Here is a 27,833-nt window from a genome sequence, read left to right on the forward strand (position 1 = left end):
TGTGGGTTATTATACAACCTTTTACATTTGTACAACCAATACAATTCAATTTCAATCGTCTATATAATTTGATGAATATGTGATTTAATAAAAGTTTTGATTGTTTCATAATATAAAGTATTGATCATAATTAATGAACCTTATTCATCTTTCATAAATATTAAAATCATAATAAATGAACTCTCATCATTTCCATAAATATCTCAATTTATTAGGTTGCATTAGTTGTATAAATATGATAGGTTGCATTTGAAACGAACTCTCTCTCTCTCTCTCTCTCTCTCTCTCTCTCTATATATATATATATATATATATATATATAAGATGGTTGTCCAAAAAACATGTCAACCTAAAAGTTGAACAAACTATCTTAGTTTTGAAAGATATCTAACTTCTTTTAAATATTCACTCATTTTGTAATATTTGGTTGGTTTTGTTTTCAACCATGGTTATATATTTTGTATTGTTAGTTTGGTTCCTCCTTTAATATATTATATTGATATTGACATTGATTGATGATTGATCTCAAATTCATTTTTTCCTTATTTCAGATATTTACATCCATCTTCGAGTATATCACATTCTCATTGACTTGCAGCAATACCTTTACATGTTGCTTCTTTATATATAGGCTTGTTTTTTTACTTATAATTATATAATCAAGTTTAGTTATAATAAATATTTTTGTAGATTCAATTTCAGTTATAACAAACTAAAACAAACAATAAATTATTCGTTATATTTATTTTAAAGTTTTGAATTTGACTTTATAATATATATATATATATATATATATACACATATATAGTAAATTCATATTATTACCTTTCGTTGTTATTATAAAGTCAACTGATATAAAATATCTTTTAATATGAATAGAATTTTTGCAAAAATAGAGGAAAGTTAAAATGAACCAACTCTATTACTTAATAAAAAAAATATTCATTAAATGTATATAAAAAAATATAGCAAAAAGAGGATAGGCCAAATTGAGCCAACCTCATGATTTGGTATAAAAATATTTGCTCTCCTTTCATATATTGACTCCCTATTTCCAATTTTGCATCTGCTCACTAATATAGGATGATGAAAATCAATCACCTTTAATATTTAAAAATATTCAATACTCATTTTGTCACATCATTTACCTTTGGTTTCTCTTTTAATATACATATATTGATGATTGATTTATTTGTGACATAATATCATTGACACTGCATTATTATTATCATGCGTGTTAAGAAAAAATTATGTTTCTAATTTAACTTATAAACGTTGTTTTAAAACATAATTTTATTAAAACGGTTAAAAAAATGCAATTAAGTGGACACGAAATGAGTGTACTATAAATTTTGATTTTTATAATAAGAGGGACGATGAAAAATAATCTATCCATAAGCCACATTTCAAGATTTGATTAATACTCAAAGCTCATTAAGCCACATCATTATTCTTTGGTTGTTCCTTTAATATATATATATATATATATATATATATATATATATATATATGGGCCTAATCAAATGAGAACTAATTAGATTGTGTTAATTGTGAGATTCAATCTCAACCAATCATTTTAATATATTAATTATTATTTTTAAATTAATGTAAAAGGGCATGTTAGTAAATTACTAAATTTAGATTAAATATTTATTTATTAATTTCATACGTTTCAAACTTCCAATTAATTTTGATTTTATATTACTTAATTACTACATGAAACCACAATCTTTTGGGTAACACATGAAACCACAATCGTTTTTACCACAATGTAACACAACATCTTGTGTTACCTAATACACTATTGGTATTGTAACACCTTGTCCCGTATCAGTAACTATTGGAATTTGTAACCCCTTATGACTTATGAGTTCTTTGTTGTAGGTTACCAAATAATTCTCACAATGGGGTTAATAGTTTGGATGTTGTCTTGTATGATTTGCTACTATGTGATTGAGATATTACAAAAAGTTTAGTTGAATGCTCATTGACTGGATGTCAAATTTACCACATAAAACCACAATATTTTGGGTACCACATGAAACCACAATCTTTTGGGTACCACATGAAACCACAATCTTTTTTACCACAATGTAATACAACATGTTCAACCAAAGCCTACAAATTGTTTTCCACCTCTTCTCGCACAACCAACATCATTTTTTGTGTTTTTTTGTTCTGATTTGATGAAATGTAATTTTAGAATATTAACGGATTTCTAGGGCGCTAAAAATAGTCTCATTAATTTAAAAAAATTGACCTTTTTGCCCTTATTTACATACTCACATTAAATATTTGATAGTTATTTTTGGAATTTCAGTAATCAATTTTTCTTTTATTTTCAACCATTGATTATTAATTTATGTGGTTGAGATTGGATCTCACGGTTATCACAAACAACTCAGTTCTTCTTTGAATGGGCCCCTATATATATATATATATATATATATATATATATATATATCAAAATGAGATATCTCAAACTTAACCACAATTCAACAACACTTCAATACTCAATTCTTATGATACACCTAATTATCTCTTGGTTCTTATTTTAATATATATATATATATATATATATATATATATATTGATGAATGTAAACATAATTTATTTTTATTTTTATATAATTAGATTTATTTTGTAAAATATCGTCATCCAAATAAGATAACCTTATGAGTCAAGCCTTATGAGTTAACACAATTAATCTCATTGTTATTTCTTATACACACCTCCTTAATCTTTCATCAATGTGGGATATATCAAACTCAACCTCATGAGTTGACACACTTAATCTCATTCTTCATTCTTATACACACATCTAATTTCAATTTCTCATCAACATGGGATATCTCAAACTCAACAACAATTCACTAATATCTTAATACTCATTTTTTATGATGTCATATCAATATTCTTGGTTTTTTTTTAATATTAATATATATATATATATATATATATATATAAATCAATTTATCCGTTACGAAGCTTACAAGAAAAGTTTCATTATAAAATCACATTAATAAAAAAATTATGAGTAAAAGTACGTGTATAAAAATCTCCAAAAAAAAAAACAAATGCATAAACTTAAACATTTATATTACCCGTTTATTATGTTTTCATGTTTTACTGTCAGTGATTATATATATTATTTTAACCTCCGTGACCACAATAAATTTTTTATTCTTCTTTAGATTTTAACCTGTTTTAAATCGTTTGGAAATATTTATTGAGGTGTTGTAATAAAATAAGAAACGTCGATACAACATTGTTTAGACCTGGTCGTCGTCGTCGTCATCCTCATTAATCCTTCTTCTCCAAGTCATATGATTACATACATTATTTAACATAATCTTCATTAACCCAAATATTTCCATTTTCAACTCCAATCCCGATATGGAAGAACAGCAAGAGAACAACCCCATTGATGAATGCTCCAGGTAAATCAAACTACATCTCTAATCCTTCTTTCTGTGATTCCTTCTTAACGGAACAGCGGAAATTTTGCAGGTCGGAGATCACCAAATTACCAGATGAAATTCTTGCGGATATTCTCTCAATCTACCCCTTGGATTCTGGATCAAAATTTGTAGCTCTCGTCACAGGTTTGTGTAACAGAACTTGCATCAAGTATGGAGGACCAGCAGTCCAAGTTCAAGATTTTGAATCCGAAGTCAGAAAACTTTTCCTTATGTTTGATGAAAATAATCCTCTGAAAAGTCCCAGAAAGCTTGAATTCCATTTCAATCGAGGGTTGATCACGGCATCCATCGGGTTGAAAAAAAAACTCCATCTTGATTTCTCCAAAGGAAATCGAGATTACCCAAGGCAGTTTGGATGGGGGATTGTGCTCAACACCATGGATTTCGCCCAATTTTCCCCAAATCTTTTCTCTGTGAAAACCCTGAAATTAACTTCGGTTAACTATTTAACTTGTGAATTGGTATCCAATTTGATAAACAAGTTTCGGTATGTTGAGTGTTTGATCATTGACAAGTGTGATGGATTGAGGTCTCTGAGAGTTGAAGGTCTTGCNTTGGTATCCAATTTGATAAACAAGTTTCGGTATGTTGAGTGTTTGATCATTGACAAGTGTGATGGATTGAGGTCTCTGAGAGTTGAAGGTCTTGCKAAGCTTACKWCCCTCATTGTTCGAGATTGTTATGATCTTAAGTCGGTGTTTGTGGAGTCGTTGGAGCTCAAAKCTCTTCGATATMGCGGSCSTTTATGCTGGTTTTCGTTCAAGAATGTAATGTATTTGAAAGACGTGATCTTGGATTGTGAAGGTCCAGGGTTCAAACACTTGAACCACCAGCTCTATGATCCGCTTTTACGAGCTATTCGAGATGTCAAGGTGCTTACACTCCGTGGATGGATGTTTAAGGTACGTTTCTCTTCACTACAACAATATCGAGTTTATAAAGATACAAAAAACCCATGTAAGGGGCCGTTTACCCGCTTATATGGGTGTTACTTAAGTTACTAGTAAGCATGGAAATGGAAATGGAAATGGAAATGGAAATGGAAATGGAAATGGAAATGACCAAGAATCTAGCAAATTTTAATTGAAAGGCTTAATAAAGACTTTTTAGAATCATAATTAAGCTGTTAAATTTATGGGTTTTAGGAAGTATTTGGACCATGGCTGTTTTCAGAGGAACATGAGGAACATTTCAGATTCAGCAGACTTGAGGACTTGTGGTGGATTGATAGCTGTATGGATGATCATAACATCAACTGGTTGTTTTGTTTCTTGAAGTTTTGCACTTCCCTTAAGAGGTTGTTCATAACTGTACGTTCCCTTCTTCTTCTCATTAAATTTAAGTATATTATTCAGTTCAAACGAGAAGGCGAGAAGTTCAAATATCATATATGATTAAGCACATGTTATGTTGACCGGTACATAGCAGGCGACCTTCCCTCACGCTCACCAACTCGCTCGCGTCCCTTTTGGATGTGTTCAAGCGTATATGATTAAGCGTGCATTTCATGTGTATTCATTGCATTCTTGCAAATGGATCAACTCCTTGGTTGATCCCCCTCTATTTATTTATATACAACAAATACTCATGTATACTCAGATATGGTGAGGTTTAATCACTTGACCGTATACTAGTGGGTCGATGACCTTTTGGTAGTGTTAACCCTTTCTCTGTTATAGATTCACGGTAACTTCATTCATCTGAACTTAATTAGCGACATAACCCTCGATTCTTCCAGGAAGGTTTTTGAAATAGTTGATGACTTTGCAGATTGACCCTCGAAGCCGCTCYGCCGGTGATCAWCAGRGCTCYARCAGGGTCGAAAATGGGAGATTACGCAAGCTTAAAGTGGTGAAACTGGAAGGATTGAAGAAGGAAGAAGACATCATGTTGTTTAAGGAGCGTTTGATGGARGTTTTCGGTGCTGAACCTCAAGTTGTAGACGTGAGGCAGGGGATGCACGAAAGGTGTTTGATAAGAATCCCGAAACGCCAGGCGATTGGTAAACCAACAGGATCGGAYAAGTTGAAGTTCTGTTACAAGTTTGTGGAAGAAGTTTTCGGTAACAGAGGTTTGTGTTCCAAGCATCCTCACATGGTGTAATAACGCATCTTCGACACGTTTTCGAATAATTTTGTGCATGTAACGATGGATTTTGTCGGTTTGTAGCACGAGAGCATAACGGCCGATCAAAAAGGTTCGAAATTTTGTTATATGCTTATTGATACATTCCTAGAACTTACTATGTTTGATGCATTCTTAGTAGTTAAGTAGAACATGCAGGATTCAAACACAAACATGATTCATCAAGAACATACTGTAAATAGAAATTCCAAACTAGACATCTTATTTAATCCCCTAAAAGCAATTTAGTCTAATTTCCAAAAAGGGCAAGATTGATTTCACTACTTAGTTTTCTCGGAAACTAAAATCGATCGTGGTCGATTATCAATAGTCTGTTACCGGAAGCGACTCGTGGTCGTCACTGATGAAGATACTGTCGTATATAAGGGCTGCAATGGCAGCCCCCAGAAACGGACCGACCCAATAGATCCAGTGATGCTTCCATGTCCCGCTCACCACGGCTGGACCAAAGCAGACCGCCGGGTTCATTGACGCACCATCGTACGCACCACCAACTAAGATGTTGGCACCCACTATGAACCCGATGGCAATAGGCGCAATGATTCCGATATTGCCCTTCTTTGGATCCACTGCGGTCGCGTATACCGTGTAGACTAGGCCAAACGTCATCACGATCTCCAATACTAGTGCATTTCCGACCGTAACATCCGATGAAAGACCAAATGCCGGCGTTTCCTGCAATTTAGTTCCGTATTTGATTGGAATAAGTTGTAGTTTCTCAAGAATCACAACCATAAATCTTTTGGAACCCAAATTTGACGATGTTTTGTTCTTACCGTTCCGCCTGTGACATACCGGAGGAGCAAGCAGGCAACAACGGACCCAAGTAATTGAGCGATCCAATACACGATGGCACACAGGAACGAGATGTTTCCACCGATGAATGACGCAAATGTGACGGCTGGATTTACGTGACCACCGGAAATGTTTGCGCTGATTGAAACAGCGACAAACAAGGCGAATGCATGGGCTAGTGCAGCAGACACTAGCCCTGACGGAGTGTTTGGTGCATCGTACGTCAGCTTACCTAATCGCAGAGAATCGAAACAGAAGTTAAACAGAATCATAGAAACCATCGATTATATTGATAAGAAAATAGAAGGAGATGGGATTGTATGTAACATACCGTAAGCCATGCCGGATCCTTCACCGGCAAATACAAAAATGAGGGTTGAGATGAACTCCGATACACCGGCTTTGAGTGTATTAGGGTCGGTGGCCTCCCCCGGAGTTCCGATGGCAATTCTGTAAATTGGCATGATTTTGGGGGACAAATTTGTCTAGAAAGTTAATCAGTGGAGTTGGCTGAGGGAGTTGGGGGGTATGTAGAGTATGTGTATATAAACACCAGAAATAACGGCCCAGGGAACCGGTATTACGGGTTGCCGGTAAATTAGCATGGTTTTCTTTGATCCAAAGAGTGTTGACACGTGTACGGTGGGTGTTAGTTGAGGTGGTGATGACCGAAGATTAATTTTAATGTTTGGTTTTCCGACCAATTCATCATGCGGCGGAGGTATTATCGCCGGCACGGTCGCGATTGATGATCACATAAAATGATTTCTTTTTTTTATATTTCATTTACACCTTTTTAAAAATGTTATTAACCAATTAAAACAACGGTCGTATCAACATATTTTAGGTTTTTTTTTATTAATTTGGACATCCAACCCACTACGAAAGCCGATTAATCTCAGTTTGACCACCCGTTTTGCAGCTAGCCCGGAGTCACCGTATTTGAACTTCTGTGATCACAAGAGAATTTTTGTTCCTTCTTGGATTTGAACCTGGGACCTCCAAACACTTTTGACCTTTGAAGTGGTTTATATTTTAGGTCCTTATAGTCTATGTAAAAAGCTTTTCCACGTGAGTCGAACAAAATACTATTTCATTTCTCATCACTCTTTGGTATACCTGATTTAATGTTGAAATAAAATGAATTTTGCAGTTCATTGGGGCTTTGGTCACTGGTTATCTGTAATCAGTCATAAACTTCGAAAAAAAATCATTTATTTACAAGGAAATTGCATCAAAATGGAACTAATATTTCCAAATTTTCATTTGAGACCTTAAACAAATTATAGAGTACTTAGGTTATGGTGCAACGGTCAAGTCTCGAAGGAATGGTGGAAAATCTCATTTATTCCAAGTTTGAATCCAAACGTTGTGAAAGCTCTTATGGCTATGGAGGCTCACATGATGTGATAATTGTTGTTGCTCGAGGATTAGTTCATACACACGGACCGAAAATCCACAGTTACCCAAAGAAACAAATTTTTCATATATTTAAGGGAATTGTTTAGGTGATGACATATTAATGATAACGTGTCGAAAAAAACCTTTGAATTATATAAATAATAGACCGGTACTTGCGCAATGCAGCGAGATATATTTCGATTTTAATGTTTTGTTTTATTCCGTCTTTGTAGATATTATAATAGGGTTTTGAGAAATAGATAATGTTTTTATTTTTGAATAAAATATAAATTTAAATATATCATTTAATTTTGAAAATAAATATATCATTTAATTTTGAAAATAAATATATCAATATTAATATCAAAATAACTACTTCATTTTTTTTTTTTTTGTGTAATTTATTCAATTTAATTTTTTTAAGTAATTTATTTTTGATTTAATAATATAAGTTTTTATAAGAATATAATTAAGTATTCTGTTATAACTCAATGATTATTCTAATTATATTTTAGATCTTTTATATTTAAAATGAAATGTTTATCTTATATTTTGACTATGTTTATCTACAGTTAGTTACATGAATTCAAAAATAAAGCTTTAATAAGTTGTACTTATGCACAGTTTATTTGTAATCTTGAATTTTAAATAGTATGCATCAATAAACTGTACTTCATACATAAAAAATAGTTTTTAAAAGTTTTTATCGAATGGTATAGATAAAACTTGAATGTTAAAGATCCCAAGTAATTCATCCAATAGAATAGTTGAAGTAAAATGGGGAAATGCAAAACAAATTTCAATGGATTCTTCAAAGTCTCTTTATATACAATAAATACCTTTGCTTTCTCCTTTTTAGCCTCATTGCACACAACTAAAAAACATATACAAATCTACAAAATGTCACCAAAAACAAACACAAAACCAAAAATAAAAATAAAAAATAAAAGTTCTACAATCAACAAAACAATATGTCATGAAGGCATTACATTCACTGCTTTGCCTCCAAAAGAATATGCAGCACCAATCTACAAACCTACTTCTCACCTCGAGCCGGTCTCGGAGTCGTGGAATTGGTCGTCACGAATTTACTAAATATGCCTATGTTGACGTATACCCTTTCCGAAGTGCGGTTGCATCAACCGAACATACAGACCATTTTTCGACATTAATGAATCATGGGCACCTTCTTCCACAATTCGACCTCCGTTAAGAACAACGATGTTGTCAACATGCCTCATCATAACAGCTCTATGGGCTATAAGAATGGTGGTTTTGTTTCCCATGATTAGGGTATCAAGTGCCTCCTGAACCACCCGGCTCGATTCTGACTCGATCGACGAGCTTGCCTCATCCAACAACAAGATGGGTGCATTCTTTAGCACGACTCTAGCAATTGCGATCCGCTGCTTCTGGCCCGGGGTTAAGTCCACACCCCTCATTCCAACATGTGTGTCATACCCATGAGGCAAGTTGCTGATGAAATGGTGAGCATTTGCTATTCTCGCAGCCTCTTTGATCTCCGTCTCGCTTGCATTGTGCCTTGCGTATATGATGTTTTCCCTTATGGTTGTCGAAAATATGATGGGTTCTTGTTGAACAACACCCATGTGATTCCGTAACCATCTCAGGTTAAATTGCTTTAAATCACGACCGTCTAAAATCACCTGACCAGCAACCGGATCGTAAAACCGCTCTATCAAAGAGATTATTGTGCTTTTTCCGGATCCTGAAACGCCCACGATAGCAACCGTTTGACCACCGTTGACTTTGAGACTGAAATTGCTCAGTACCAGAATCTCCGGACGAGTTGGATAAGAGAAATCAACATGTTTCAACTCGATACTTCCGTAAACATTTGGAGGCTTCAAAGCGGAGATATCATCTGGATCAATCTTGGGTACTCGATCGATTATTTCAAATACGGATATCAGACTCTTCCGTCTTTTGAGAATATATGGAGCCAAACCGAAAGGCTCCACGAGAGCAAAAGTAGCAAAAGAAAAGACCATGTACTCCTTTATGGCAGTGGAGAGATCCACGTCTCCGTTTTTAACAGAGAGTGCAGTGTACCAGAGGAGAAGAGCATTGCAGGCGAAAAGAAGGAACTGTGAAAAGCCAAATAAAAAGCCGATACCCATGCCATGCAAGAAGCTCTTTGTGAATATCTTGCGTAACTGCAATCGGTAAAGCTCCATTACTTTGTTACCGGCACAGAACGACACAACAGTGTAGATATTTCTAACAGCATCCTCAAGGACCAACGATGCTTTCCTGTGCATCTCCTGTATGCCCTTCGAGAATCCAGCTAGCCATAACTTCTGCAGGATTTATAAATATGAGAAAAATGGATCATTTACCAGTAACAATCTCCATATTTCCAAGGAAAACTAATCTCACAAATCTGAAAATATCTCTGCGCAAATGGGTAGTAACTATTAAAAATCAATGTGGTCTTTGAAAGTTGAACATAATTCTCCATGAAATAGATTCTTATTATAAAAACAAAATTCAATTATTCATGCATATAATAACAATAGCACTAGAGATCAAGGATGATTTAATGCTCTCTCAGAAACTATCACATGAAATAAATTCCAAGGTCTGCTAGCACTTTGAAAGATTCCTTGAGTTCTGCTCCAAAGTACAAACCGAACTTTTCCCAAATTCAGTGAATCATGGTCAAAACACTTTACAGAAATAATAGGAAGCCATTGATACAATATACTCCCATTAAAAACTGCAACACTTTTATGTCCCATAATAACTACAACCTTTTTTATCTTGGTATATGCCATAATCGCCGCAACATTCCTTATCTGGAAATCTTTAAGCTTACAATGACCTATTCACTCGCACTATATCATTAGCACAGAAAATGTTTTATACATGTGGACACAAGATTTGCCATTAGTTTATTATTTTGAGGGTTAGAATATCAGAACAAAACTCCTCCAGCTTTTTACTTTGATCTAATATAAATTAATCAAAATATTACTTTGTCCTATACTAGTAGTTGTCAAGTGTTGCTCTCTTTGTTTTCCTTGTTTGTTTAACCTATTTCCCTCGCAATATGTCCCTAACGTATTTTCTCCAGACTCGTTGCTTTTTTGCATACACTCTCAGATGTAGTCTGTTTGCTTGTTTCTCTTAAATTTTGTTTTGCAAGCCGGGGTTCTTCACAGAAACAGTCTCTCTAACCCGAGGGGTAGAGGCAGGCAAGGTCTACATACATCATACCCCCAAATCCTACCTCTGGATGAGATTTACTCGGTAGTTTGGTTTGGTTTGGTTCGGTATGGTATTTTGGGTACTTGGCTACTAGTAAAACACAATTCTTAATCTGCGCAAAAATTATTGACAAAGAATGCAAACTTGTTATACTCAGTTTCCAGAAAAGAATATATGGACAATATGTTTTCTGCTGTGTGCACAAGAGATGTATACCTGAGCAATGGCAGAAACAGTAAGAACTGGCAGCGTGGCCAAAGCCACTAGGGCCAAACGCCACTGTAGAAGCATCCCTATCAATAGTGCCACAACAATGGCTGTACTATCTTGTATGAATATAGAAAGTCGGTTGCTGAAAGCAGCTCTCACAAATGTTGCATCATTTGCTAATCGCATGGACAAGGTATCAGCACTGTTCTCTTCTTCATCAAACCATCCGACTTCATTGCGGAGCATTGCTGTAAAAAACAAATAAATGTAGTGATAAACATCATAAGCATTTATAAGGCAAGAAAAGGACAATTACTTGCTAGAAAAAGAGGTACTAACCAGAAAACATCAGTCTCCTAACTCGTTCGGTCATTTTCTCCCCCATTATACCAAAGTAAAAGTGCTGCAAAAAATTTGCTATTACAGTCACGACACCCATACAGGCAATGATTAAGCACCATTTATCTACTTCATGCCGCATATGTCTGTCAGCCTCTTTTCTGTAATATTCTGTCACAATTAATGCAATCACATAGGCAAGAAGAGGGTTAAAAGAACCAAAGATTGCAGCACCAGTGCTTCCCAGAACAGCATAAAGCCATTCAGCAAAGCTCAGCTCTACAAGCCTCCACATTGGTGGTTCTTTTCGAGGTTGCTTTTCCTTCACCGCTTTGACTTTAACTGGATCATCACCAAACTGAGAGTTAGGCCGACTAAAAGTTTGTGAATGTGAGCGCTCATTATTGGGATCAGATGTCAAAAGTGGTGAAACAGGTGATTCAGGATCAGAGCCATGGGATGTTTGACGTCGAATAGAATGGACGTCGATCTTTGGCAACTCTGGCAGTCTCATCTCAAAACTATCTTGCCTTCTTATGGACGGTTCTTTGTCTGTTCCATCCAAGTGCGAACCATTTTCAACCATTTTTTCTGGTGGGCTTGGATTTCTTGGAGATTCATGCGAGTTGTAAGCAGAATCCGGAGATCTTGCCGCATGTAGATTAGAAGCTCTCTGAAGTGATGGTGATTTGGCAAATTTGGGAGAGGATGGTTCTTGGTAGCTGTGACTTGCCGAAGAATCTTTTTCAATTTGGAAAGTTGCATTTTCGTTGTAGGTTCTCACAGGCATCCTAAAAGGATACGAAACAAACACATTTAAATATTTATAACCCACTCATCAGGATGAAAACTTAAAAAAAAAACACCAGGGAATCATCAATTGCTACACTTTTTTTGGCATATCATCTTACCTTCTTGGGAGTTTAGCTGCTTCTTCACATCTTAGAAGCTCTGCGTAATGCCCATCTGATGCTATCAGTTCATCATGTGTCCCAATCTCCATTAGGTGGCCTTCCTCCATCACAGCTATGAAATCAGCATTCCTTATCAAAGAAAGCCGCCGAGCGATTATGATGGTAGAACGACCTAACATCAAGAGATCTAGAGCCTCCTGAACAGATCTTTCAGCTTCAAAGTCCAATCCACCAGTGACCTCGTCAAGAAGAAGGATAGATGGACTGGAAAGCACTGCTCTAGCAACAGAAAGTCTTATTTTCTGTTCTTCTGTCAGAGATAAACCAGCCCTGCCTACCTGAGGTAACATTTTATTCATTAGGGATTAATTTAAGGGTTAAAACGTAATTTACTCTTTTGATTTCTACCTGTGTCTCGTATCCTTTCTCAAGCGAACTAATAAATGTATGTGCATGAGCAGTTTTAGCAGCATCTTCTATTTGAAGTGGAGTAGCATCTCTGCCATAGGCAATATTATCCCTTATACTCAAGCTTAGCAAGGCAGGTTCTTGAGTGACTAAACCAATTTGGCTCCTTAGCCATTCTAATTTCAGGTTTTTTATGTTCTCTCCATCCAAAAGAACTTCCCCTGAGAAACAATAAATAAAAGAGCATATCAGTAGAATAAAGGAAGGTATTATACTGGTAGGGAAAAGATCAAATGAGTACCATAAATATTTTGAGAACCATGAGAACGAGTATATGAATTGATGCATATATACTACATGAATTTAATGAGTATATTCATCGACGCATAAATACTTGCATACATGGTAGATATACATTGATGAATTTGATAGTGTATATGCATCAAGACAAAGGATCATGTGAGATTAGGAGTTGAGGTGAGAAGTGTAAGAAGGGATTTGGACCCTTGATCACTTTTAATCCCAAAACAACCCTTTAGAAGGGAATTGATCTAGTGTATCTCGTTAGTGTTGATCTAGTGGTTCTCTTCAATTAGAATTGATCCAAGGGTGGAGATCCCTTGTTACCCTTCTCACCATGACTTTCATTCTCACCGGAACCAACCCTATGCCTCAATGCATACATATATGCATATACTGGTTCCATTGGTTCTCAAAATATTTATCGTTCTCATTTGAACCTTCCCCTATTTTGGTATCTCCAAAAGGAATAAGATCACTGACAAAGTAACAATTTCAAGAGATATATATATATAGAAAACAAATGATGTGAAGATACAAAGTAGTTTAATACCTAATGTCGGATCATAGAACCGTTCCATAAGTGGTATAATGCTACTTTTACCAGAGCCATTTCTTCCAACAAGTGCCACAGTTTTCTTGGCAGGAACAGTCAGGTAAAATCCACTTAAAATAGGGATTTCAGGACGAGACAAATAACTGAAATACACATTTCGAAACTCGATGTTACCATGTACAGAATCAGGAATGTTTCCATCATGATCCTCAGTGGATGATGAACGGCTTATCATCTCATAAAGTCTATATGCAGCAATCCTTCCTTGCTCAAATGAATAGAAGTTTGTGGCTGCTTGATTCAACCCACTATCAAAACCAACGGCAGTTGACAAATATCAGTACAAAAGCATCATGTATGGATGGATTACAGGATAAGTGAAAACAAGATGCTTACAGGCCACTTAAGATTACAGCAAACAGAGCTGTTACAATTTCTCCACCATGAGCTTTTCCGCGTGTAACTAAGAATCTTCCGACATAAAGTTGCAAAGCACAAGAGCATATTGCAAGTCCATATGTGAACCCAAGCCCAAGTCCTTGCACAAGACTTATCAATATACCATATCTCAAAGTAGCTTGTAGAGAGGCTGCATAAGAATATTTTGCTAATGTTTCATTTGTGTAAGCATACAAGGTTCTAATGTATAAAATTGCCTGCAAAATGAAAAAAGAATATTTGGCATTAAGTAACCAAAAAATAAATTAACAGACAATCAGTTGGCTTTTAGAACTACAGGCAATAGTAAATGATCATCAACTCAGACTTTATTCAAATGAAAGCTGAAAAACTAATAAAAAGTTCCCTGTACATATTATATTAATGACCAAAAAGATTAAATATTGGCCATGTTCTGTTGAAAAAGTAGCCAAATAACACATGATATCATCAAACACAGATAGTATATAACCATGAATTTGTCCAATATACCAAACTACACTAAGCTAGTTGCCAGTAACCTGAAAGTAAACCCACAAGCACAAGATTAGGAATTTAGCATAGACAAAATGTATGTAACTACGTATGTGAAGATACTGAAACACAGAAAATCCACAAAGCAGCATACTACAGGCCCCCTTAAACAGAGAAAAATCACAGCTAAGGAAGTATCTCGACTAAACAGCACAAATCTCATCAAATAGATGTCAAGAGCAAGCACTACTTTACCATAACCTAGAGGTACTAACAGATGGATAAAACCAATGGCTTTACATATACGAAAAGTAGTAAGTGGTTGTATAATCTATGCTTATAGCGGTGAAAATACAAAATTGCGGTCAGGACAGATATTTGAAATAGCAGTTATAGCAGTGGTATAGCAGTCCAAAAATAGCGGTTCATATAATATTTCTTAGAATTATATATAATTATATATATAATATGCTTACATAAACATATCATTTGCAAAATAGGAAAAGTGTTCATAAACGAGCTAATCGCAAGCAATAGGTTCAGTTCATCTAATATGTTCACTTCTTTGTTTAGGCTAAAAACAAAGGCTGAAAATAAAGCCCAGAAAAAGAAAGACGAGAAATAAAGCCCAACTATCTAAAAACAGAGACTGAAAATAAAGCCCAATGGCCCCAACCCTCCCCCCAAAAAGTAACTTTAATATCGAACGCAATTGACCCTAAATATCGGTCAAAATTGCAGTAAATTGCGCTACCGCAATCTGACCACCATTATTTTGCTAATGTCCGCTATCCGAGATATCGCCGCAATTAACAGCATAGTGTATAATACCATTCTTTCTCAAGTAGTTATTTAAACTGGTTGATATTAAGGGTGGCAACGATATGATCGACTCAATTTAACAGATAAGAGAGTAAACTTGACAATAAGAGAAAGGGGGGAGGTAAAAATGAAGAGCCAACAACTTATACTCCATCTGCACAAGATAAACCGGTCTATACATGGTGGAACTTTTAAATACACATATGCTTAGCCTCTGTGAGTACATACTTCCATTGTTGATGCAACCCTTCAAGTGCTATTACTCAAATATTCTCCATGAATATTTTAGATAATTAAGATCTCCTTAGTACAAGAAATTAAATAGAAAATGGGACCCCAGACATCATAAGGAGTGTTGTAATGCCAACAATACCGCACCAAAACAAATACGAAGCTATTCACACTAAGGCATCTGATACACTGAGGTGTAAAATACTGTAGTTTCGGATCCATTTGGCAAAAATGATACCCCGAGGTAATGCACGAAAACAAATGCATCAAGTGGTCTATACGTAGTGCTACTAATATTGTGGGTTCATTTAACCAAGGGCAGGAAAAGGAACTGGGAAAAATGAAATAACCTGTTCAGCAACACTAGCTGCTTCAGCATATGCATCTTGAATACTCTCAGCAAGCCTGTGGAGAAATATATTTGATATTCCTCCTGCGGCAACAATAAACGGACCAGTAGCTAAAGTTATGAGGGCAATCTGCCAGCAGTTGATAAATCCAATTGTAAGGCCACTGAAGAATGTAGCCATGTTATGAATATAATTACCAACCTGCATCAATAAAATTGATCGATATAATACAGCGTTACATACTAATTCCAATAAGCGAAAACTGGCGAGAAGATACTTGTAGGATCTGAACGTACTTTTTCACTGAGAGCAGATTGGATAAGCAACACATCGCTCAATACTTGACTCACAATGTCTCCATTGTTCCCATAGGTGTCGAAGAAACTCATATCTTGATTTAGAAGTACTTGGACATATCTTGACCTAATAACAGCAGTCTGCCTTTCTCCAGTAAGAATCCAACATGAAACCTCTGAAAGCAAGAGCGATTTAGAAATGATGGCTGACAAGAAGCATTGCACAATGAAATATAAATGAGACTAAATTCAGATATGTACCTATCCAACCAGCAGCAAAAACACCACCAGCAATATAAACAAGGGTCAGAGCAAGCTGCAGAAATAATACAACACAATCCTTTTGTATAAATTTTCACCCGTCTAATAAATTAACAATGCTTCAGATAGAAGTATCATGCCATTTAACATGAATCAATAAACAAGCAATGATGGTTCAAAGTACTATTCTGTCGGATAAACTACATAACCATGTCATGGCTTAATCATATCTAGACTTGCAATGGACCATGTTTTTTTTCTTTCGATAGGCATAAGTGCAACTTTATTTCTTTCAATTTCAGTTGTGTAATATTAAGTCTGATAACAGAATTAGATACTTAAATAGAATTAGGAAGCATATGGTGGTGTAATTTAGGCTGTTATTGGGACAGGGTCTGACTAACAGAAAAAAAATTCAAGAACCCAAACTGGAAAGAAGTCAAACATATTACGGTCATGATCAACTATAGAATATTAATCAGTAGACCCTCTATGCAAGCGATGCCCCTTCATTGAATACAAGACTACAAAGATGACTGAGCCTAAGAAAACTTGAGTGAGTAGTATCAATGAAAAAGTGTGTGTTACCATCAATTGGACATCAAAAGGAACATTAAAGAAAAATAAGATTCATTGAAGACAGACCTTGTAACATAACAAGTGAAAACAAAGGTGAATAGTTGCCAACAGTTCGAAGAGCAAGACATGTTCTTAGTAAGTATACTGGACCTGAAAAATGGTAGTATGGTGGCTTGAATGATGAAGTTCACATGTCAGAAATCATTGTCAACACAAGCTACCATCTCAACAAAACTAGTTACATGTTCCTACCTCCATCCGAGAATAAACGAGTGATCAACTTTTTAGTGTTACAAGAATAAGTCCTTTTGTGGTCCTTGAAACTTATAGTAGAAAATTGATAACAATCACAAGTTTCTGTTCTTGATCAATATGTTGTAATCATAACTAATGAAGCAAGTGTTAATTAAAACATTTATTCCATCAAATCTCACACATCATTTTTTTCTATAAAATTTATCAGAACAAAATCTTCTCAGATGTTCCATGACTAAATAAATTTTGATTCTTATAAATGATATGGTATCAAAAGAGATTCAGGCAATGAATACTTTTAAGAAATAACATTAGTACTCTTTTCTTAGTCATCTCGGCCTATGACTTCTTTTCTTTCGTGGCCCGGCTTGCCTAGCTGGCCCTATCTTTGAGGTTTTCCATATCAAAACATCAAAAAAAAATCTAGCTTTTTTCATTATTGGGCAAGATTTTTGGATTAGGCATAAAATTAATATTGAATGACTCTAGGACCTAGACCACATAATGATGCTAGTACAAGTCATCAGCCACCTATGGGATCTAAGAAGACTCAAATAGGGTGATACAAAAGGTGATCTATTAGGCCGGAAAAAGAAAATGTCAACGTGTGCCAAAAGCCCTATGTATGTTTCTGAACTTCTTATCAAGCCATATATAAGATATAATTAGTTCTCATATGGAGTAATGGCAATCTGCAATGCCTCTTAAGCCAATTCCATCAAATATCCACCTTCAGTTTATAAAGGGGATAGCATTTCATGTAAAATGCTCATAAACTGCTCCACGTATAGAAATTCTCTTCTCTCAGCAATGTATCACTAAATCCAGCATACAACTTTCAGAGCTTCCCTCTCTCCCTTGCAAATCTCGCTCTAAACGAGAGCTATCATAGTTTTCAAAAACGTATGATTCAAAATTCTGATCTATGCTGTTATAGCGGCGAAAATACAAAATTGCGGTCAGGACCGATATTTGAAATAACAGTTATAGCGGTGGCATAGTGGTCCAAAAATAGCGGTTCATATAATATTTCTTAGAATTATATATACGTAATATGTATGCATGCATACATAAACATATCATATGCATTAATTAGAAATATAGTTTCAAAATCAAAACATCAACTTAAACAAGTTTCACAAAACAAAATAGGAAAAGTGTTCATAAACGAGCTAATCACAAGCAATAGGTTCAGCATCCGAGTCAACATCATCTAAGACATTCACTTCTTCGTTTAGGCTAGCTTCCCAATCAACCCCTTCATCTCCAACGTGATCATCATCCCTAACGTGATCATCATCCCTATAGCGCTCCCTTTTACTTCTTGTACTTGGCCCAACTTGTTCTAAAGGGGCCCAAGCTAAAATATTGAAATATCGGTCCGCAATTTCACCTCAAATATCGGTCAATTGCGAGTAATATCAGAAACACAATTTTCACCGCAATTTTACCTTAGTCCGCAATCCGCTATCACACCGCTGTTGCAGCGCAATAGCGCCGCAATTAACAGCATAGATTCTAATCTTACGAACAAAAGAACTCATGAAGCAAACGATTGAGAAACTCATCAGCAAATGCTAATGCATCATCAATATTGGTGATTTGTCCTTGCATAGTCTAATCGGTCAGTCTAAAGATTTTAATAATTTTACCCCATGATTTCTAACCTTATTTATGCCGTTTCTTGGGAATACTTCGGTTAGAATTTTTCTAATCTAAAACTTATTAGCAGCCACATTAACAGAGATATTTTTTGCTGCTATATGTTAAAGTTGTAACGAATGACTAATGGGATAAGACCAAGCTCTCATGACTAATGCAAGTATATTGGGTTTACGCATGGGTAGAATGCTTATTTCTTCTCTTCTAGATTTACAGATGTGATGTAAACCTTTTTTAAAGTCACCGGTGAGTCCATAATTTAGTTTGATTCATGATTTACAAAATTAGTATCACAATCTAAAATTTGATATGAATTGACAACGGTGATGATGCTCCCACCGAACTTGCTTCATAAAGCATCTATTTTCCTAGGGGTCCAGAAGTCCTCCGTAGCATCATTTCCTACTCAACAGTGACATATAGAGATCCACTTGTTCAGTACCCGTAACAAGATGCTTGCATAATAATCTCCATGACAGGCAACAAGTAAATGTTGATAGACCATATAACGACAAGCTAGCTTTGCTCTTCATCCTAAAAAAAGTTTATCCTTCTTGCTTATTCAGGTAAAGCACTGCATCCCTATCTAATTTTCTCAATAGATTTGACAATTCCAGACATCCTTAATGCAGAATCTAATAAACTGACGACATATTAATTCTTTCCTTTGTAGTCATACAAAGATGAATATCTAATAGTTGCATCATGCATGAACAAAGTTGCAACTATGGCTCCCTATCCATAAAAATTCTCCATCCTCCCCCATTGGAAGGTAGACCGATTACCTTCCTTAGCGACGTGAATTCATTGTTGTCACTCTTACCCATTCAGATAGTATACCTAACCATTCGTCCATAACTAACCCAAAGCTCTCAACAGAAGTAGAAGGTTAAGTTTTCTCTTGGTTCTTCCACGTGCATTAAACTTATCGTCAGAATTAAAAATAAAAAGAAACAAAACACCTAAAAGATGGACCAAGTCAAAAACACATTGCATGTTAACAAAGAATGGGTTCTAGATTGATCTGCACATGATTGACTAAAACTATAACTATTAGCGGTATGCCTGCTTAAAACATCATTGACTTCCAAGTTCCACCCAATCAAATTAAGCATTTAACTAAAACATATCAACTTGTGAATTTGTTGAACTCAAATTCTACCAAAAAATTTAGTATATGCCCTGTGTTGACTTCACTGTAGTTAAGCCTAAAGTTACTGCAGCAAGATGAAAATCACTTCTTATCCTAATTTGATTGAAGGAAGAATCTAATGATACTGAAACAACCTATTTGCAAATGCAAGGGAAAAACTACTTGAGGAAAGTGGAAACTTCCTTCCTCATCTCACTCCCCACAAAGCCGAAGAGCCTTCATGCACACAGGGTAACCGTCAGACCTTAGGGAAGTGTCTAATAGTAAGATTTATCTCTTCACAAAAGAGATGGCAGATGACCATTATGATAGGAGAGTGACTATGTGAAACAATAGACTACTCCTAGATAGCAAAATGATTAGCACCACTGTCAAAGGGCTATAACATCCTTGCTTCTTCACTAATTCACAAATGTAATATCATCCATTATCCTTCATGCTAATAGATGTCAAAGACATGGAATCATTAAACAGAGAAAAAAGGCTTATTTCTCCTAATAAATATTAATAATGAGTGGCTAACAACTTGCCCACTAGATTCAAGCAAAAGACAAGTACAAGAACAAGGTTGGAACAGCCTCAATCTCCAATTCTCTCCAAAAAGAAGGCAGCCTATGGGTTACAAACAAAAACGAAATCTGACATTACGTAGTTGGAGGGTAAATTTAAAGCGTATTTAGTTTTAAGGCCAAAAATTGTTGGTGATTTGAAGCATACATGTATATATGTATGCATATAGGTATGCATGTGTGCATATGTGTTTGTATTTATGCACATAAAACACATATGTTTGTATATCCTTTAACTAGGGGGTGATATTTGAGGCATCCCACATGATGAGTACACGGTCCACATTACACAACACACATAAAAGTAACCATGATTCAACAAGTTGACGAATTGCAAGATGAAAGAACTTATTATGTGCACCTTGGTACATTTTTCACATTGAAGAGCACAAAGAACAATGTGGTGAAAATAACTACTTAAATTTCCACCCACCAATACCAAATTCTTGGAATATGTCAGCCTCAATTGATATAATGATATAAGTTTATTTGTTGGCTTTGGTAGATGCAAGAGATAACTGTGCAATGCATCATCGACTACAAGCTCAAAGCACAAGCACAAGAAAGAAACCCAGAGCTGCATGTCTTATGTTGATTCCTTATAACTTATTAAAGATCATAATACCAATCATGATCTCATCTCATTTCCATAATTATCCATGTTGTCACTAATACCCACAAAGTAAATTTCCAGTGGATGCTAGAACAGTGAAACCCAATATATCATGCCCCACTGCTTTTCAGAACCATATAAAATGTACAAACTCAAGCTTCCTGGTAATTTCAATAGATAGATAATCACGGCAAAGAACAACCCAGATGTTAATCCTCTAATTTATGATTAGATAACTGTTAACTGTCATCCATTAACTAAGCATATAAGAGAACCACATAAAAGCAAACAAAAACCATTCTAAGCTAAAGGCATCCCCAATTATCAACATCATTAGCTACCTGGTTATACTTGGAATCATTTACCTGCTATTACTGAAAATGATTTGTCAAATGAAGCAAAAATTTCAAGCCCAAACATAAACCCTGGTTATGATGCCTTAGTACAACTGTACAAGCTATACCCATTAAGGTGAATCCTTTTAAGAATTCTTAATATAACTCTCTACGTATTCTCACAGAGACAAATTTTTAGTTCATCCTGAAAGTGGAGCTAAATTTCTACTTTAATCTATAATAGTTAAATTGCATTCAATTTTCCATTAATATTGACTATATGTTTTTATGAGTTTACCATCATCCAACCCCTACAAAAATTCTAAGGGACCTATTACTTTACTCAGAAGCTGGAAAAAATATCTCTTTTTGACATTCTCCAGTCCCTCCTACAATAAAGTCCACTTCTGAACATGCAAGTGTCAAATGAGTTACTTCTGGCTTCAGATTTGATCGAAATTATTTTGATGATAGATTGATTACAATCTTTAATAGTTTAACAAATTTTGGAGCTGAAAACTAGAAAATCATGGATTTTGGATTTAGAAATTCAGTTACTGCGGAGGGAGTATAACTTCTGTAGTACTTTACAGCAAAAGGGAGTACACATATACCAATAGAACGTCAGTTCACATTACTTGGTCAGAATAAGAAACACAAGTTCTAATAGCATTGATGATTCAACAAATCAAAATCAAGCTACCTCTTTGAACCTATGAAACTGCATATCCGGACTCTCATCAGCATGACTCAGCAACTGAATAATTTTAGCAAAATAATGCAAATAAACCACAAGTGCTGTCCCATGTGCCGCCGCAGCAACCGATCCAACTACCATAAGCACCCAATCAAGCCTATCAGCACACGCAAACAGCCTCGAAAACGGCACTGCTTCCGGAGGCGGCTCGATCTCCTCCGTCTCATCCATCACATCATCAACTTCCGGAGGTACCGCATCGATACCTGGGTCCATGTATGGAGACGGGGACTCCGGTGGCTCCGACACCTCTGATACCGGTGTTAGAGGCTGTTGCCGCGGTGGTGACCAACCAAATAAACCTCTAGCCATCATATTTACAATCTCGGAAACCCTCCCACAACTAAAACCTCTCGTCCAAAATTAAAACTCTCAAAACCCTAAAACCATCCAAAATTACAACTTAATTTCATCGATCCGCCGAAGTACAAAGAGATTCTTGTTGTGCTCGTTGAGATTTCGCTCCCACTAGTGTGTTTGAAAGAGAGCAAAAAAGGAAGAAGAGAAAGTTGACTCGGAAACTGAAGTTTCTTTGATTCCATCGTGTTTTTGTTGGTGTTGTCTGCGCATAACACTGCCTTACGACGTCGTTTCAGTCGTCGGGGATTCTAGGGTGTCTCAGCTGCCGTTTATCAGAGAAATTATTTCAAAAAGGTTCCCCCAAGTTTGGGACTATTTGCAGAAATAGTCCTCAATTTCCTAGTATTGTACAAACATATTCCTAAATCTTTTAGTAAACAACTATTTTAGCCCTTGTGGTTTATTAAAAATTGGCTTTCCCTCCTCTGCTTTTGAAATTATGCTTTTTGTCACATGATTTACAATTTATTGTTTTAAATCAATGATTTATGTTAAGTATAAGGGACGAAAACAACAATATATTATAAATTATACGAACAAAAAAAAAGGATGAATTGTAAACCATAAAAACGAAAACCTGTAATTTTAAAAATACAAGAACGGAAATAGCAGTTTTCAACAAATCCCGAGGATAAAAAACATACTTTATTGTAAATTTTTTAAATATTCAAATTTTATAACCATTCTATGCGACTAATAATGTGATTTTAGTTATAAAAATCATTAAAAAAATATTATAATTAAAAGAGATATAACGGTCATTTAATTATTCTAGAATTTTAGTTATAAAAAGTTTTTTCATTCATCTCTCATTTAATTATTTTAGAACTTTCGGTCTCGTTCTTGATCTTTTGATTCTTTGCTCTTCGTGTAAATCGAACGCATTTGTGGAGTTGTTTAAATATATTGGGTTTTAAACTGTCATACAATTTTTTCCATCGATAGACTATAATTGAAACCATAACTCTTATATATTCAAATTGTATTAATATGTAAAGATCAAGTGTAACTTATATCATCGTTAAATCTTCTCTAATAAAACCAATGAAACTTCAAAATCGTTAAAATTCATAGCTCCCGCTGCATTGTGCGGGTACACAACTAGTAAGTACTTTAAACCATGTAGTCTTGATGATATCTAAATAATCGTAAGACCATGACACGTGACAATCATGATATTACAGTCACTGACATGACATAGAACTGTGCCATTATAAAAGTTGGTAACTAAATTGGTGGTAAATTGATAAAGAGATTACGTAGCAGACACAGGTATCAAATACATGTCTTTTCAATACCAAGGGAGGGGTATTTTTGAACTTCTAAATATTATGAATCAAGCGAGTAAAATTGATTTGAAATTGAATTGAATTTTATTCTTTATAAATAATTTATAAAAAAATTAGAAGGCTATTGCGTAATGTAACGAGATAGATCTCGATTTTAATGTTTTATTTTATTCTGTCTCTGTCTCCACCGATGTTATAATACGATTTTATGTGGTACTGTAACAACCCTCATATTCCAAATGCATATAATTCACATCATCATTCTCATAATACTAAAATAGTATTATTACAAAACATGAACTATCAAAATGTATCTTTAATACATATGCATAWCAARCTAATATCAACAATTAGACTTTTCYCYTGCCTTTATCTTTCAGAGCACGCTGTCCTGCAAAACAGGTTAATCCAACATCTGAACGTTAGACCAATTAGTCTAGTGAGTGTATAATCTCATACAACAATATATATATATTCCAAACATTCAGTTTAGAATCAAACATGTTCCGAAACATAATTATATTTATGTTTCTCGCGGATTACACCGTCATCTCATTCTCATATCTCTTTCTCAATTATACCATTCTCGCGGTTACACTGCCCCTATCACTCTCGCAGTTACACCGCCATCTCACACGCAGTTTACACTGCTCATATCMYTCTCGCGGTTACACCGCCATCTCACACGCAGTTTACACTGCTCATATCACTCTCGCGGTTACACCGCCATCTCACACGCAGTTTACACTGCTCATTATATCATTCCAAAAACATTCTTTGTAAAAACATCTCTTTTTATCCGGACTTGAAGTCCGGTCATAATCGTCCGGATTAGAAGTCCGGTCAAAACACTTGAAAATAAACCAACTCCCTTGTCCGAATTACAAGTCCGGTCAAACTTCAATTATAACATTGTTCGGTTTAGAATAAACCGGATGATACACCGTTCACCCTTTGTCCGGTTTAGAGTATACCGGACAATACATCATTTAGCCTTTTGACCGGTTTAAAGTATACCGGTCACCCCTTAGCCGGTTTATAGACTTAAACCTTTTCTCACAAGCGGTTTAGAAATAAACCGATCACCACATGACCGGTTTAGATGATATCCGGTCACCTCTTGGCCAGTTTAGATGATACACCGGTCACCTCTTGGCCGGTTTAGTTATCTGGATTACAATCCGTACAACACATGTACGGTTTAATCAAGAACTTTCATAAAATGCTATAAAATTCAATATAACCAGTTCCAAATGCTTATCAATATGTATGAAAGCAATTCATATCCAAAGCTCTTAATACACTCACCTTTAGCAATTGAGAACCAAAGCTTTTAAATCCTTCTTCTTCTTCTTGTGCGTTTTCTTCAAATTCTCAGAGAGAAAACTTCTAAATATGGAAAGTGTGTTGTGTGTGTTTTTCCTTCACAATTTCTTTATATACCTACACACCCACAAGGAAATTGAGAGGCGGCTTAATAGCCGACCCCTCTCCCTTCTTTTACTATTTTAATACTCCCACACACACCTACACATAACATTCACATATATCATATATATATATATGTATATTTATAAATAAATATATGCATATATATATAACAAAAATAATAACCAGACTATTACAATATTCCCTCCTTAAAAGAATTCCGTCCCGGAATTCACTTAAGCAAACAGATAGGGATACTTCACTCGCATTTCCGATTTCGGTTCCCAGGTGGCATATGACCCTTTATGATAACGCCATTGAACCTTTACTAACCCAATCTCTTTGTTTCGTAACTTTTTCACCTTATAATCAGTAATCTGCTCAGGGGTTTCTTCAAAACATAGCTTTTCATCTACCTTAATCTCAGGTAATGGTACTGCCACATCTGGACTTATTAGACACTTCCTTAATTTGATACATGAAACGTGTCATGAATTCCACTTAATTCTAAAGGAAGTTATAACTTATAGGCCACTTCCCCAACTCTCCCAATAATAGGAAATGGTTCGACATATCTTGGACTTAACTTCCCTCTCTTTCCAAAACGTACTATACCTTTCCATGGTGATATTTTCAACATTACTTTATCACCTATTTGGAACTCAATCGGCTTCTGACGTTTATCTGCATAACTTCTTTGTCTATCTTGCGCCGCTTTCATTCGTTCTCGTATTACCCCAATTTTATCTGCAGTTTGCTGAACTAACTCAGACCCAGCTAACTGTCTTTCACCTATTTCATTCCAGCACAAAGGAGTTCTACATTTCGCCCATACAGAACCTCAAAAGGTGCTGCCTGAATACTCGAATGATAACTATTGTTGTACGCAAATTCAACCAAAGTCAAATGGCTATCCCACGACCCTCCAAAATCAATAACACAAGATCTCAACATATCTTCTAATGTTTGGATAGTTCGTTCACTCTGTCCATCAGTTTGAGGATGATAAGTTGTACTCAATTTAATCTGTGAACCCATCTCTCTCTGAAAACTCTTCCAAAACATAGAAGTGAAGCGACTATCTCTATCAGAAACAATTGATAATGGAACTCCATGTCGTGTCACTATCTCATCAAGGTACAACTTTGCTAATCTCTCCATCGAATATGACTCTTTCATAGGTAAGAAGTGTGCAGATTTAGATAAYYGATCCACTATCACCCATATCGCATCATATCCTTTCGATGTTCTCGGCAATTTGGTTATGAAATCCATAGTAATATGATCCCATTTCCAAACCGGAATTTCCAAAGATTGTAACTTACCATAAGGACGTTGGTGTTCAATTTTTACTTGGAGACAAGTCAAGCACTGTTCTACATGTTTAGCAATATCTTTCTTCATGCCTGACCACCAATAATGTAGTCTCAAATCTCGATACATTTTATTTGTACCTGGATGTATCGCAAAACGTGACTGATGAGCTTCATTTAGAATACGCCTTCTGAGATCACCATAATATGGTACCCAAATTCTGTTATGGAACTTCCAAAATTCTGTATCATCTCTTACCAAATCAGATACTAATCCACCCAATCTTTCACATTTGATCTTATCTTCTTTCATTGCCTCATGTTGAAATTCTCGTAATTCTTCTTGAATACTGGGTAATAACTCAATTCGTAAAGCTGTAGCTTTAATCGTTCCACTTTTCTCTTGTCGACTTAACGCATCGACTACTACATTTGCTTAGCCTGGATGATACAGAATCTCACAATCATAATCACTCACCAATTCCAACCATCTTCTCTGACGCATATTCAGATTTTTCTGATGAAATAGATGTTGCAAGCTCTTATGATCTGTGAAGATTTGGCACTTCATTCCATACAAATAATGTCTCCATATTTTCAAAGCAAACACCACTGCCGCTAACTCCATATCATGAGTAGGATACTGTCTTTCATGATCTTTTAACTGTCTGGAAGCATAAACTATTACCTTTCCACGTTGCATCAGCACACAACCCAAACCCAACTTTGACGCATCACTATATACCACAAAATCTTTCACTCCATCTGGCAAAGATGGAATTGGTGCAGTACACAATTTATCTTTTAACATCTGAAAGGCCCTAGCTTGTGCTTCATCTCATTCATATTTCACATTCTTTTTGGTCA

The 27,833-nt window shown here is 35.4% G+C and overlaps 3 protein-coding genes across 5 annotated transcripts; 1 reads left to right on the forward strand and 2 right to left on the reverse strand.

The window, feature by feature from the left end:
• The first annotated feature begins 3,377 nt into the window (after nucleotides 1–3,377).
• LOC112526721 (F-box protein At2g39490-like) lies at nucleotides 3,378–5,737 on the forward strand. Of its 2 annotated transcripts, none has more exons than XM_025137119.1 (5): nucleotides 3,378–3,440; nucleotides 3,511–4,011; nucleotides 4,108–4,384; nucleotides 4,628–4,792; nucleotides 5,253–5,737. In XM_025137119.1, the coding sequence occupies exons 1-5, from the start codon at nucleotides 3,397–3,399 to the stop codon at nucleotides 5,583–5,585; spliced, it is 1,320 nt and encodes a 439-aa protein (XP_024992887.1). In that variant the 5' UTR covers nucleotides 3,378–3,396; the 3' UTR covers nucleotides 5,586–5,737. The 2 variants fall into 2 exon arrangements, with proteins under 2 accessions (XP_024992887.1, XP_024992886.1); XM_025137118.1 differs by having other exon boundaries at nucleotides 3,511–3,943; nucleotides 4,040–4,384.
• An 89-nt stretch (nucleotides 5,738–5,826) lies between these two features.
• Nucleotides 5,827–6,886, reverse strand: LOC112526573 (aquaporin TIP1-3-like). Its single transcript, XM_025136916.1, has 3 exons — nucleotides 6,754–6,886; nucleotides 6,404–6,654; nucleotides 5,827–6,302 (listed from the first exon to the last, which is right to left on the reverse strand). Exons 1-3 carry the CDS (start codon nucleotides 6,884–6,886, stop codon nucleotides 5,931–5,933), a joined length of 756 nt encoding a protein of 251 aa, XP_024992684.1. The 3' UTR covers nucleotides 5,827–5,930.
• A 1,744-nt stretch (nucleotides 6,887–8,630) lies between these two features.
• Nucleotides 8,631–23,133, reverse strand: LOC112526472 (ABC transporter B family member 6-like). 2 transcript variants are annotated; one of them, XM_025136754.1, is made up of 11 exons: nucleotides 22,523–23,133; nucleotides 16,654–16,708; nucleotides 16,393–16,568; nucleotides 16,097–16,225; nucleotides 14,178–14,437; nucleotides 13,779–14,089; nucleotides 12,926–13,146; nucleotides 12,515–12,855; nucleotides 11,604–12,394; nucleotides 11,271–11,512; nucleotides 8,631–10,144 (listed from the first exon to the last, which is right to left on the reverse strand). In XM_025136754.1, the coding sequence occupies exons 1-11, from the start codon at nucleotides 22,889–22,891 to the stop codon at nucleotides 8,915–8,917; spliced, it is 4,125 nt and encodes a 1,374-aa protein (XP_024992522.1). In that variant the 5' UTR covers nucleotides 22,892–23,133; the 3' UTR covers nucleotides 8,631–8,914. The 2 variants fall into 2 exon arrangements, with proteins under 2 accessions (XP_024992522.1, XP_024992521.1); XM_025136753.1 differs by having other exon boundaries at nucleotides 16,097–16,297.
• Between the last annotated feature and the right edge of the window lie 4,700 nt (nucleotides 23,134–27,833).

The sequence above is a fragment of the Cynara cardunculus genome, assembly GCF_001531365.2.
Source record: "Cynara cardunculus var. scolymus isolate 2C chromosome LG 14, CcrdV1, whole genome shotgun sequence".
Taxonomy (NCBI): Eukaryota; Viridiplantae; Streptophyta; class Magnoliopsida; order Asterales; family Asteraceae; genus Cynara; species Cynara cardunculus.